Source organism: Gopherus flavomarginatus, chromosome 2, assembly GCF_025201925.1.
Source record: "Gopherus flavomarginatus isolate rGopFla2 chromosome 2, rGopFla2.mat.asm, whole genome shotgun sequence".
NCBI lineage: Eukaryota > Metazoa > Chordata > Testudines > Testudinidae > Gopherus > Gopherus flavomarginatus.
Window position 1 is genome coordinate 109,706,178 of NC_066618.1, and position 14,660 is coordinate 109,720,837.

The 14,660-nt window shown below is 39.8% G+C and overlaps 1 protein-coding gene across 3 annotated transcripts in view; it reads left to right on the forward strand.

Annotated features, from left to right (window-relative positions):
• The first annotated feature begins 737 nt into the window (after positions 1-737).
• Positions 738-14,660, forward strand: part of VSTM2A (V-set and transmembrane domain containing 2A) — a 34,901-nt gene continuing 20,978 nt past the window's right edge. Inside the window, exons 1-4 of one of the 3 annotated variants that reach the window (XM_050937812.1) lie at positions 738-1,286; positions 3,258-3,424; positions 4,501-4,551; positions 12,010-12,346. In XM_050937812.1, coding sequence (XP_050793769.1) covers positions 1,208-1,286; positions 3,258-3,424; positions 4,501-4,551; positions 12,010-12,346 — 634 coding nt within the window. In that variant the 5' untranslated portion in view covers positions 738-1,207. The remainder of the gene's footprint in view (positions 1,287-3,257; positions 3,425-4,500; positions 4,552-12,009; positions 12,347-14,660) is intronic. The other 2 variants (XM_050937813.1, XM_050937811.1) reach the window with 2 other exon arrangements.

The following is a 14,660-nucleotide window of genomic DNA, read 5'->3' on the forward strand; positions in this document are numbered from 1 at the left end:
CTATTATAGTCAAGGGTTGCCTTTTGACTGCAATATGGTATCATAGTCTTATGAATCCCAGTCGATACAAGGAATGTGCAATGAATAGAGTCTGGAAGGAAAAAAAACTGTATGTAGTTAAAAATCTCTCTATATTGTATACATATATACATATACATAATAAAATATATAATATTTTATTATGGCACATCAATAGAATATCAAAGCATCAAAGACTTTTTTTTCCTGGGCAAATCACATATATATATATGTATAAGTGAGTATAGGTATTTCCCCATATATATCCTAATATCATATATAAATACATGTATCCTATGAGCAACTGATTATTTTAAAATCCTGTTAATCTATTTTGGAAAAAAAAAAGCTGATCAACAACGTTTTGAATGAAAAAGATTAGGTGATCATCGTTATTTGGGACAGTGAACAAGAAGTTCAACAGCATACTCATAATATTAACTAATATTAAACTGTTTTCCCCTAAGCTACATTAGAGAGAGAGAGAGAGACCCACCAAAAACAAACCACTGCATTGCCCTCTTAGTCTCTGACCTATGTGAGATGCCAGACTGGAGATTGTATCAGTACAATAAAGGCTCCTAGGTACCACAGTCATAAGCAAAAGTCAGCTTTCCTCCAGCATGTTACCCAGCCCAAGTAACAGCAGGTGGAGAGGTACAGAGAACCCAGAAGGCGTGAAGGGTTAAAGGCATCATCGCAGCCATTAGAGGGAAAAGTTGAAGCAATGCAAGCACAGTAGACTCCTCTCCCTTCCTCCCCTCCCCTCTCCCCAACTCCCCACTTCCTAAGCCGGATCAGCGTTTAAGGAGGGCAGTCATCATCACGCAATCCTGAGCAGCTGGAGCTGACGCTGGACTGAGTTGCCAGGTAGCTGAAAAAAGGCAGAGAAGGCAGCTGATACCCACTTTTCAACGTTTCTTTCTTTTTTTTTTTTAAAGTCTGGATCTGGACTTCAAGCATCACAGCACCCGAACCAGCTCATCTGAACCCTCAGTGTATTGCAATACCCTCTCTTCCCAAAGAAAAGATTCCACTGAGTAGCAGAATGCTCGCAGTGTCGCAGCCAAGACTACAGCGCAGAGCCTTTCTGTGAATTTGTGTGTGTGCGTGTGTGTGTGTGTGATTCCTTTCTTTGAGGGCACCTTTGGTTTTTGTTACCCTGATGTGACTTTTGCTTCGCTTTGGAATGATGGGGATCTTTCTGGCTTATGTTGGATGCATTTTCTTTTCCGTGTTGTATATTCAACAAGGACTTTCTACCCAAGGTAAGATCGCTCTTTGTCAAATGTGTGTGCGTGTGTGTACTCCCTAAAATCGGAAGCAGGGCTTCCAAAAAGATGCATAGGAGAATATAGATGTCAAGCTTTAGAAATTACAAACAGCAAAAGATGGGAGAAGTTTACCCCAGTGAGAATTAAACTGATTGCTTATACTAGATTGCAAGGAGGAAAAATGAGAAATACCCTGGACGGACGGGGAAAATGCTGTGTTTATATTTGTAATGAATGCATACATACGCGTGTTTGGGTTGTGTATATGTATGTTTACAGCGAATACCCACCCATGCATACATAATTATTGCATGCACACATAATATAAGATGGCTAAATCGTGTGCCTTCATTAAATATTGCAGCCTGTATAGGATCTGGCTCCTTTTCCACTTTTTTTCCGTGATCCTCAGTCTCAGACCTTTCTTTCCCTTTAGTGACTATGCATAGATCTCAAAAAAAGATCGACTTCTTTGAAGACCCCAGTAAAAAGGGCGTCTTGCATCCCAAGCAGCCCCAGCTCTGCAGAATCCAGTTGTTTGGGACTTTGAGGGCTGCAGTGATCATTTCAGCACCATGAACAGAGCGTCTCAGGCTGCCCGCTGAACGCTGCATCCTTTCTGCAAACACAACTCCTGTCTTGATATTTTTTTTTAACACTGACCAGGGGAAAAAATTTATTTCAATTCGTGAGCATGCAGAATGAAAAGTCACTTTGCCCGTTAACTAGCTGAATAGCTAGTGTTGACTAAAAATCATGTCGCGGACTGTGTGTGGGGGGAGGGAGGAGGCACTGTAAAATAAAAGAAATAGCAGCTTTTTTATGCCTCTGTCTCATAGCACAAGTCTTTAGAAAGCAAAAGGTAGTTCGGTATATTCCCAAATCACCCCACAAATAAACTTCAAATAACGAGCTTGGACGCATTAGGGAGAAAGGGGAACCCTGCAAACATTCCCTCCTAAGCTTTGTCAGGCTATAACACCACACAGATGGGAATGGGTAAAACTGGCTGTTGAATTCTTTGAGCAATGGGTCTGTTCCTGTCCAGTGTTTCTTAGATTTGAACCAGAAGGTTTATTTCTTTTTCTTTCACTGGCCAGGATGGGGTCTACAAGATTTATCATCAAGTTTGCTCGATTTTTACATGAGCTACACATGAGCCTACGGAAAATATAGGGAAGCTCGGTGGCGACTTTTAAGAAACATTAGTGTATTGCACTCGTGTGCATTTGCAGGAATTTTGCTCAACCGTGGAATGGTGTGGTAAGATGGGAGTAGTCATATTTAAAGAGTAGGGATGTTTGTTCGTTCTGGAAAGTGAGTCTGCTAGGATGAAGAATGACAAGGAACACTGTTTATTCGTTTCACTGTGACAGCATAAATTATCATAAAAGAAATACGTGACTCAGTTAATGTGTTTAAAACGTGCATTTTGATGAGTGATCATAACGCACCTCTTAGCACATTACACATTCTAAATATCTATTTCAGTTAACCATGTAGAGTTTAGTCATTCACAGGGTATGCACTCACCTAGGAAATACAATACATGAGAGGTGCTGATTTTCTAAATTGCCTTTCGCTGAAATCCCTCAATGTGATTCGTGAAATACTGCATTCCACCGAAGGATATTTGGATCTAATTATATGTAACTTTCTTAACCCAGGGGAGCGATCAGAGGGGGTACTTAGCTTTCCCATTAGCGGGACTTGAGTACAAGAGCGGGAGTTGTGCGGATTGGCAAAAATATATAAAGGTGTGAGACAAAGCGGGGGGGGAGTGGGGGCAAAAGAAGGAAAAGAGAGATTGGGAAAGGGAGTGAGAAAAGATGAGGAACAGAGAAATGACAGCGATATATAGAGGTAGAACAAGAAAAAAAAGATGAAAATGGGGGGGGGGGGAGTGGGAAGAGGAGAGAAGAAGGAGCGGGAGATCCCAATAAGCTGTTTGCGTTTGTTTTGCAGCAAAATTCACCGAGTTCCCCAGAAATGTCACAGCCACTGAAGGGCAGAACGTGGAGATGTCGTGCGCTTTCCAGAGCGGCTCCGCCTCGGTGTACCTCGAGATCCAGTGGTGGTTTCTGCGAGCAGCCGAGGAGCAGGAGGCTGGAGGCGACGTGCCGGGCACTCAGGTACCGATGGGGTTCTCCCCCCGCCCCCTCCAAGCGGCAAATCCACCCAGGCACGCCAAAAAGGGAGGGGGGAGAGGGTAGTGGATTTCGCCGAAGGCTTAATGCTACCCATGAACTATAGCACAGCAGGCTGCATGGAGAAATGCTCACCCCAGAGGATGGGATCTTCGGTGCCTGCCACTCCCCTAGCTCTGCTTCACATCTTAGGAAAGCGACATGGATTTCTCAAGTCAGAATTTGTTTGAAGAGAGAATCAATGTTAATAGAGTTGCTGCTTGCAGGAGTGTATTTCCCAAGTGTCAAGTTACTACAACAATCCCTTATTGGCCATTGGGGCACGGGAATCTGTAAATCTAATTCGGGAGGCATGGGGAGGGGGAGGAAGCTGTTATTGGGGATGCACACCTTCCAAACAAAAATACACCCTTGTAGCCTTCAAAGTCTAGTGTCGAGGACTCTTTTCTGTACAGAACCTCGGTTTTCCCCCCTTGCATTGTTTCTGAAAGATAGTTACACTGAAAAGATTAAATAGCCTTCTAACAGGACTCAGTTTAGGATTTCAGGACAACCACACAAGCATCCACTGGGCTCAGTCCTTACTTATGTAAAGAAAGGGGAGAGGGAACTCTCCCTTTGCCTTGAACATTTTCCCTGAGATAGGATTGGAGGAAAAAAAAACATTTTCTCTAACATTTTAATCCTCCTATGCCGTCCACACGACTTTTATACTGAGGATTCGTCCTGAAGCCTGATCGTAATAGGATGGAGAGTGACAGTTTAGTCTTACAAGAAGACACTACGCATCTGTTCTCGTTTTCAATACAGTGTTTTCAGTGTGCCACAATCCTGTAATGCTGGCTGCCGCAATAGCACTTGGATAGAACTGAAGCTAAATTCAGTCTGTTCAACTCTCCCAATGAGGTTCTGCCTATAGGTGGCACACTTAGCATGCAAGTGGTCTCAGGGAAAGGCTGGCTGATATAATCTGCTGCGCTTTAATGGTTATTTTGCACAAGGGCCAGTAGCCCAGCACTGCACGGCAACAGCTCCTCACAAATGTTATCCTTTCCCAATAGGTGGAGCTCTTACCAGAGAGAGACTTGGACAATGACGGAACAAAGATAAGCGTAAGTATTTGAAAAAAAAATAGAGAGCATTCCTACATAGTTAATTACTTTACGTTTGTCATTAATTTAATATGCACCCAAAAGTCTGTGGGCAACCAACTAATCACAGTCATGGAGCTTACTTTAGTTTCTCTGTTCCTCCCACCCCCTCTGAGGCTGGTTACAGGATGAGAGACAGACTCAGAAAGAGATGCTTTCCTAGCACTGTACACATTATTACAGAAACAATATAGCCCCAATGGGTTCATTAAACTGCATTGGTACAGATTTCCTCAACAAAAGCAAAATCAAGTGCCAGGGCATGCTTGCCCCAAATACTCCTCAACCTGCAAGGAAAGGTGGATCAGTTTCCTCCTGAGCACTGCCCCTTTTCACCTCACCCCAGACCTACTTCCCAAGACCCTGCAGAAGGCTCTCCATGGGGCTGGGATCTGCCAGGGGGGAAGGAGGTGGGGAACTGAGCATGCTGAAGGTGGGCAGTGGTTTGGACACAGTTTGGCTAGTGGTGAAGGCTGGAGGTCCCTGTACCAGTACCCTGCAAATCGCTCCCCTCCTCCCAGAATTCCCTTCCTGGGACTGTACTAGCTCTGTTTTGGAGTCTCCTCTTGGTGGCAAGATCCCTCTCCCTCTCCTCCTTTTATGATGGTGCTGGGGAAGCCCTGTTACCACAGTTCCATTGGAGCCATGGTGATAGGACAAGATGGAGGGATGCAGGGCTGGCAGAAGTATATGGATTTCATTTGACTGGCCCTGGCCATCTGGTGACCCATTTAATTGATGGGTGCACCCTCTGGCTTATTCAACAGGAGAAAAGCCCACTATGCCCCTCTTCCACTCTGAAAATGAGGCAACTCCTTAAGGTTCTTCTCACCTGGCAGAGAGTCCCACCCCCAATTAGCCCCTCCTGAGGGGTTGACCCCTGGAGAGGTTGATTCAGTCCCAGAATTCTAAATGAAGAATAAATGCTGAAAGTTTGCCCTGAAAGGCATTTCTCTTCAGCTGAATATGTAGCTATTTAAATGGATGATTTCAGAAATTAGTTAAAGCTGGCAGAGAACAGACATTGATGCTACGGAGAGGGTATCTGACCTGATAAGAACCAGGATGCAGTTCTTCCTATGACAATACCTCTATTGATTTTATTGGGTATGCTCTCTGTGTCAGGTTTCAGGATTACACTCTACAGTACTGAAATTAACTATCTTCCATTTGTAAAAGCAGCAAAGAGTCCTGTGGCACCTTATAGACTAACAGAGGTTTTGGAGCATGAGCTTTCATGGGTGAATACCCACTTCGTCAGATGCATGTAGTGGAAATTTCCAGGGGCAGGTATATATATATATGCAGGCAAACTAGAGATAATGAGGTAGTTCAATCAGGGAGGATGAGGCCCTGTTCTAGCAGTTGAGGTGTGAAAACCAAGGGAGGAGAAACTGGTTTTGTAATTGGCAAGCCATTCACAGTCTTTGTTTAATCCTGAGCTGATGGTGTCAAATTTGTAGATGAACTGAAGCTCAGCAGTTTCTCTTTGAAGTCTGGTCCTGAAGTTTTTTTGCTGCAGTATGGCCACCTTAAGGTCTGCTATAGTGTGGCCAGGGAGGTTGAAGTGTTCTCCTACAGGTTTTTGTATATTGCCATTCCTAATATCTGATTTGTGTCCATTTATCCTTTTTCGTAGCGACTGTCCAGTTTGGCCAATGTACATAGCAGAGGGGCATTGCTGGCATATGATAGCATATATTACATTGGTGGAGGTGCAGGTGAATGAACCGGTGATGGTGTGACTGATCTGGTTAGGTCCTGTGATGGTGTCGCTGGTGTAGATATGTGGGCAGAGTTTAATCTTCCATTTGGAGATTAAAGTTTTCACACAATTATGGGTCAGACAGTGCTGGATCTGGTAGCAGGGCACAGGACCTCCCTTCCAGTGCCCCAGAGATTTAAGGAGATGGGACCATTGTTCATCCTTAACAAATACTACAGTGTACACATCACACATGATCTCCAGAGGGATTTTGTCTCTCAGATGGAATCCATTTTGAACTCTCACTGGGGCAGTACAGCCCGATACAGGCACAGTCTGGCCCTAAATCAGCAACAATCACATTATCATATATTGCTGATTAATCATGTATGTTAAAGCCTTCACTCCCTTCTTTTCAGATGCGTACAAGTAATTAACCAACTAATTAATCTTAGGTTGAAAGGCAGTTGGCCATAGCTGAAGTGACATTTTAATGTATATACATCAAATTAAACACTGTACACATTTTGACCACAGCTTTCTCACTCATATTTCCTATGTTGCTTGTTACTTACCGTGTAAACCCTTCATGGAATGGACCGCATGTTCTGATGAGGATTGATGGACCCCTGATTCAGGCATTTGTGCACTATTGCAATAGAAATACAACCATTACCAATAAACTCACTAATTACTCAGAACATACTCATTCAAAACTCCCACCAAAATCCATAGGAATGTTGACTGAATACAAACTACAGGATTTGGCTCATCTTTGTTACAGTTCAGGCCTTTCACAAATGTATCTTATGTGGGTAAATATTTAAAGCCAGGCCATTCTATTATACAGCCCAATATTTTTATAGGCTTGTGTAATAGATATTTTATATTTGTAATAAAAAAATGTTGTCTGCATTACAGTGGCATTCTAAATATACTTGCTGTAAAAGGAGCCTTTCTTGGATGCATGAATAGAATTCCTATTAGCATTAATGGAATGTATCCATACCAAATGGAGGATAAACCATTAACTGTGTTTGGTAAATCTTTAATCAAGAGATGGTAACATGTAGGGGTTGAGTTTTTAACAATGCTGAAACTCACCATTTCCGGTGATCAATGTCCTAACAGATAAAGCACAATATGGGACATGAGCAGGTGTCTGCTACAGACTACTAATTCACACTAGGTAACAGGATGACCATCTCCTTATGCACCTAGTAATAATGCGTAGGGAGAAAAAAATTGATCATGGGGAACTTAAATTTCAGTGACATGATACTGGCAGCATGAGAAATCCAGCATAAGGAATCATTGGAATTTTTAAACATTATAGATGACAATGTCCTAACTCAGCCAATATGGGGACATTATATATTAGACCTTTACCTAACAGATAAGGAGGAACTGATCGCAGAACTAAAAGTTAATGATAACTTAAGTACAAGTGATCATGACTTGATGACATTTAAAAAGTACAAGAAGAATTAAGTTCAGACCAGCAAAATATATATATTGCTTTAATAGAGCCAGTTTCACAAAACTGAAAAACATTCATGAACCAAATCAGCTGGGAGAAAGAATTTAATCAGAAAAATGTGATAATTGGGAATCATTTAAGAACACCTAACTAGATGCCTTAGAAGTCACAATCACACAACTGAAGAAGAATGCACTGGCTCAAAAAAAAAAAAACAAAAACAAAACCTACCTGGTTTAATGGGAAATGAAGACAACTATAAAAATAAAACAAACAAAATATAACAAATGGAAGAAAGGGGAAGTTGACAGTGAAGAATATAATCAGAAGTTAGGAACTGAAGAAATTTTGTAAGGTGTAAGCCAACGGACATGAGGTGAAATCTATGGCCAGCAGAGTTAAAAACAAGAATTTTTTCAATTAATTAGGAATAAAAAAAATCCTGATAATGGTACTGTTCCATTACTGGATGGAAATGCTAGAATTATTAATAATGATATAATTTTTCAATAAATATTTCTCTTCTGTATTTGGAGTAAAAACAGATGATTCAGTATCATATGGTGATGAGAACACTTTCTATGCCACTAGTATCTCTGGAGGATATTTAACAGAAGCTACTAAGTTAGACATTTTAAAATCAGCAGATCCAGATAACTTGCATCCAAGAATTTTAAAAGAGCTGACTGAGGAGCTCACTGGTCTGCTAATGTTGATTTTCAATAAGTCTTGTAGCACCAAGAAAGTTCCAGAAGACTAGAAGAAAGCTAATGTTGAGCCAATTTTTAGAAAGGGTAAACAGGATGACCTGGGTAACTATAGGCCTGTCATCCTGACATCGATCACTGGAAAGCTAATGGAGTGGCTGTTAAGTGTTTTGATTAATGAAGAACTAAAGGAGGGTGAAGTAATTAATACAAATTGACATGAATTTATGGAAAATAGATCCTGTCTAACTGGATACCTTTTTTTTGGTGGGGGGGGAGATTACAAGTTCGGTTGACAAAGGTAATAGTGTTGATATAAAATACATAAAGTTCTGTAAGGTGTTTGACTTGGTACCACAAAACATTTGATAAAAAAACCTAGAATATAAAATTAACATGGCACACATTAAACGTATTAAAAACTAGCTAACTGACAGTTTTCAAAAAGGAACTGTAATGATATAACATCTTTATCAGTGACCTAGAAGAAAACATAACTTCATCATTTATAAAGTTTGCAGATGACACAAAAACTGGGGGAATGATAAATAATGAAGAGAACAGGTCTCTTTTTCAGAATGATCTAGATCATGTGTTAAACTGGGCACAAGCAAACAGTATGCATTGTAATATGGTGAAATGTAAACATATGCAACTGGGAACACAGAATGTAGGCCATGTATAAGGATGGGGAACTCTATCCTGGGAAGCAGTGACTTTGAAAAAGACATGGTGGTTGTGGTGGATAATCAGTTGAACATGAGCTGCCAGTGTGACACAGTGACCAAAAGAGCTAATGTGATCCTGGGATACATACACAGGGGAATCTTGAATAGGAATTGAGAGGTTATTTTCCCTCTGTAATTGGCACTGCTGCAACTGGTGCTGGAATACTTTGTCCAGTTCTGGTGCCCATAATTCAAAAAGGATGTTGATAAATTGGAGAGGGTTCAGAGAAAAACTAACAAGACTGATTAAGGCATTAGAAAACATTCCTTATAGTGATAGACTCAAGGAGCTCAATCTGTCTAGTTTAACAAAGAGAGGGTTAAAGGGTGACTTGATTACAGTCTATACAGGGGCGCTGGAACAATTTTTATAGTGGGGGTACTGAGAACCATTGAACCAAACTGTAAACTCTGTATGTAATGGAAACCACTTCAACCCAGGCAGTGCTGCAGCTCCGACAGCATCCGTAGTTCCAGCACCTATGAGTCTATAAGTATGTGTATGGGGAACACATATTTAATAATGGGCTCTGCACTCTAGCATTGAAAGGTATAACACAATCCAATAGCCAGAAGTTGAAATTAAGACACATTCAAACTGGAATAAGGTGTAAATATTTAATGGTGAGAGTTATTAACCATTAGAACATATTACCATGGGTCATGGTGGATTTTCTATGGCAATTTTAAAATCAAGATTGGGTGTTTTCTCTAAAAGATATGCTATAGGAATTATTTTGGAGACGTTCTATTGCTTGTGTTATATATGAAGTCAGACTAGGTGATCACAGTGGTCCCTTCTGGGCTCAGAATCTATGAATATGTCATTTGGAAGAGGAACACTGTATAATGAAGCATGCTCTCTTTGCATTTTAAAATTTAGAAATGGCTAAAGAGAAAACAAATTCTGCACTCAGTTACATCTCTGCAACACCATTGACTTTGTTGATGTTGCATGGAGATTCATGACTGCAGAATTTGGCCCACAGAGACAATTTACATCCTGACTGCCCATTCTATTTCTTTATTGTTTTTGATAATATAATATCTATATTGATCTAGTTATTATTGATTAAGGTTAACTATCCAGCACTTTCTGTGGATTTAATGTTGCTTACATTATGCTTGAAACATTTAATCTATACTGTGAGTACAGATTGCCATATAAAATAATTCATATGCGGAACTGGGAACAATAACATTGTATGCTTAAAAGTCTATCACATTTCTTTCCGCAGTCATGTACCCACAACTATTGCCCTACAAATAACACAACACGCAGGATAAGGGCTTTGCCAAAATGGTGTCTATGATATGCCAAGTTGTCAGGAACATTATGTTGAATAATCACAAACACCATATACCTGGTTGCAGTGTAATGCTTTTCCCTTTTCTAAGATCTGTCACCTCTTTATTATCCAAATGTTTCTTCTGCATACTGCCTTCAATCTTCTGTATTTACATGAAATGAAGCTACATTTGCATCTGAATTTATATAATGGATATAGGCAGCAGAATTAAGGGCACTCCCTAAAACTCATAGTTTTCAATGATGGTGAACCCTCAAACTGGCTTTCTGTTAGGGTAATCTAGTATCACAGATATAAAGTAATATACAATTAAATATAAATGATAAGGAAAGAGTACAGAAAAAAATCTGCTATTTTTGCTAGTGTTAGTACCTTTCACTTACAAATAAATTGCAATGTCTTGTTATGTCTTCAAAAATAAATAATTTGTGCTTTTAAATTAATTATACAAGGCGAAAAATGTGTTAGGCTGCTTTCGGATTAGGATACATTGCATGTCTTGGTATTAGCTGATGCCTCCCAACATAACAGAGTATGAGCTATTTTCTATTGTCAAATCACAGAAATGTCACAATATTTTAATAACCACATGCTTCCATAAATAAGAGGGAAAAAAACTGGCTACATGTCACCAGATGCCTCATCATTACTGTTAGCAAATGCCTTGCACAAGCCTGAAGGAGACAAATTTAATGTCAAGTGATAATTTTTAAAACAATGAAGATTACAAGATAATCTAATAAAGTGTTAAAGAAATTTAAACATTGGCAAACATCTTCAATAAGGCTGTTAAGGCAGTGGTTCGAAAATCTGAATGATTCAATAAAGTCATCTAATTGGAAAGGTTTAACCAAAGAAATGCACTGACATCAGCTTCATGCAAGGAAGCTCATTAAGAATGCTCATGATCTGAAAGAATTAATTAAAGAGCATGGGAGACTGGGTTGTTTGTCTGAGGCCAATTAACATTTCAGAGCAAACCATCTAAGCAGATTTGGAATTAAGTCACCAGTTGTCCCTATGCCTAAAGAAAGCAAAATTCATCTTTGGTCTAACTTCACTGAAATAAGCAAAATTACACCACATTGGTTTGGCCCATGGTCTTTTAGGGTATGTTATAGGGCAGTTAGACACTTGCAGCTGGCCTTTGGCAGTTGATTTGGGGTCACAGGGCTTGGATTTTGGGGCTGATTAATTGAAGTGTAGACTTCCAGGCTCAGGCTGCAACCTGAGCTCTGGGACCCCCCCACCTTGCAGGTCCTAGAGCCCGGGCTCCAGCCCGAGCGCAGATGTCTGCACTGCAATTAAACAGGCCTGCAGTCTGAGCCCTGTAAGCCCAAATCAGCGGGCACAGACCAGTCCCTGGTGTCTAACTGCAGCGTAGACATATCCTTAGGATAGCTGCATTCTGTATGTCAGTATATTCTTCATAGAGAAAGAATGTTAGAATGGTAAAGTCTGATATTTTTTGTTCCTGATAAATTTGCAGACAGTGAAAGTACAAGGGAATGACATCTCCCACAAGCTGCAGATTTCAAAAGTGAGGAAAAAGGATCAAGGCTTGTATGAGTGCAGGGTGACAGATGCCAACTATGGAGACCTTCAGGAATACAAGGCCCAGGCATTTCTCAAAGTCAATGCTAACAGCCACTCTCGGCGAATGCAGGCCTTTGAAGCATCCCCAATGTGGTTGCAAGATATGAAACCTCGCAAGAACATCTCAGCAGCTGTTCCCAGTAGCGTCCATAACTCTTCCAATCAGCGAATGCGCTCCACCGCCAGCCCTGAAGCAGCAGCTAAAATCCCAAAACAGAGTCCACAATCAGGTATGATAAGCATTTTGAGCATTTCAATGTCTTGCTAACCAGTGTGCAACATGAGGTTAACTCAAACTGGATCACTGTGATAGGGAAAGGTTGGTGCCCAATATATACACATATATGCTAAGCATAATAATTGAAACTAAATATGATGGGAAACATTTTAAAAAATGTGTAAAAGGCTTAGGAGTCTATATCTCATTGCAAGTCAATGGGACTTAGGCTTCTAAACCCAGATCCTCAAAGATATTTAAAACCCAATTTCCATTGAAATCAGAGAGAGTTAGGTGCCTACAGACATTTGAGGATTTGGGCCCTAGTGTCTATCTCGTTTCTGAAAATGGGACTTAGACTCCTAAGTCACATAGATGCTGTTGAAAATGTTGCACTGTGTATGCTTTAGGAATGGTTGCACAGAGAATATGCATTTGCCATTAGCCAGTCAGACTGAAGACACTAACATGGCAATGCCTCATTTTCTGTCACACAGAAATTAACCTGTGTTTTGTTTGGAAGCTATGAATAACCTGCACTGAAGTGAGTGTTTGCCAACTAATATACAATGGTGAATGGTACAATTATACATACAGTGTCACCCTCCACTGTTACATGATACTAACAGAGAGAGTGAGGGAATGAAGAAATAGAACATACGAATGATCGAAACAAGCTCTTTGAAAATGCAGAATGACCAAAAAAAAAAATAAATGAAAAGTCAGCTGTGCAAGTTAAAGCTTCTGATACTATCTCGCATGATCTTCTCTTAAACCAACTAGGGAAATATAGCCTAGGCAAACCTACTATACATGGATGTACTACTGGTTGGAAAAAACATACTTAGAGAGTAGTTATCAATGGTTCACAGTCGAGCTGGAAGGACATATTGAGTGGAGTCCTGCAGGGATCTGTTCTGGGTCTGGTTCTATTCAATATCCTCATAAATGATTTTGATAATGGCATAGAAAGTAAAGTTTGCAAATAATGCCAAGACTGGAGGGGTTGCAAGTGCTTTGGATGACAGAACTAGAATTCAAAATAACCTTGACAAACTAAAAAAAATTGTCTGAAATTAATAGGATGAAATTCAATAAGGCCAAATGCAATGTATGACACTTAGGAAGGAATAATTAATTGCACAAACACAAAAGGGGAAATGACTGCCTAGGAAGAAGTACTGCAGAAAAGGATTGGGGGTTATAGTAGATCACAAACTAAATTTGAGTCAATGTAATTCCAAAAAAAGAAAAGTGTTCATAATTCTGGGATATATCAGTGGGAGTGTTGTAATCCTCCCTCTATATTCAACCCTGATAAAGCCTGAGATGGAGTACTGTGTCCAGTTCTGGGCACCACACTTTGAGAAAGATGTGAAAAATTTGGAGAAAGTCCAGGGAAGAGTAAGAAAAGTGATTAAAAGTCTAGAAAACATGACTCATGAAGAAAGATGAAAAATAGGGTTTCTTTAGTCTGGAAAAGAGAAGACTGAGGGGATATAACAGTTTTTAAGTATGTAAAAGATTGTTATAAATAGGAGGGTGATAAATTGTTCTTTTTTAACCACTGAGGACAGAACAAAAAGTAATGGGCTTAAATTGCAGCAGAGGGGATATAGAATAGACATTAGGAAAATTTCCTAGCTGTAGGAGTAGTTAACATTGGAACAAATTACCTAGGGAGTTTGTGGAATCTCCATCATTGGAGGTTTATGAACAAGTTAGACAAACACCTGGTAGGGATGGTTCTTAGTAATATTTACTCCTGCCTCTTTGCAAGGTACTGGACTAGATGAACTACTGAGGTCCCTTCCAGTCCTACATTCCTATGATTATCTGGGTTACTTCTAATTTACTGAAAGAGAATGAAGTTGAGCAGGGTTCTTAAGCCTGTGCCTAACTTTAAGCATGTAAATAGAGCTGCTCCAAATTTTTCCAATTGAATGTTTTGCCATCAGAAAATGTCATTTCATTGAAACTGAAACTTCCTACAGAAATGTGTTGATTTCCAAAGAAATTCCATTTTGGGAAATAAACTGGTAAAAATAAGTATTTTGATAAGTCAATACATTCCACTGTGACATTTTTGGAACGGAATGTTTTGCTCTTTTATGTCAAAATAAACTTTTGTTTAGAAATTTCTTTATATATATATATATAGAAATTATTGAAACATTGCATTATTGAAACATTGCATTTCAGTGTTAACATATATATACACACATGTAAACATTGAAATGCAATGTTTCAATTTTATTGAAACAAAGTGTTTTGATTGACATGAATACATTTTTCCTGTAAATTTCATGTATCAGGAATTTTAGATA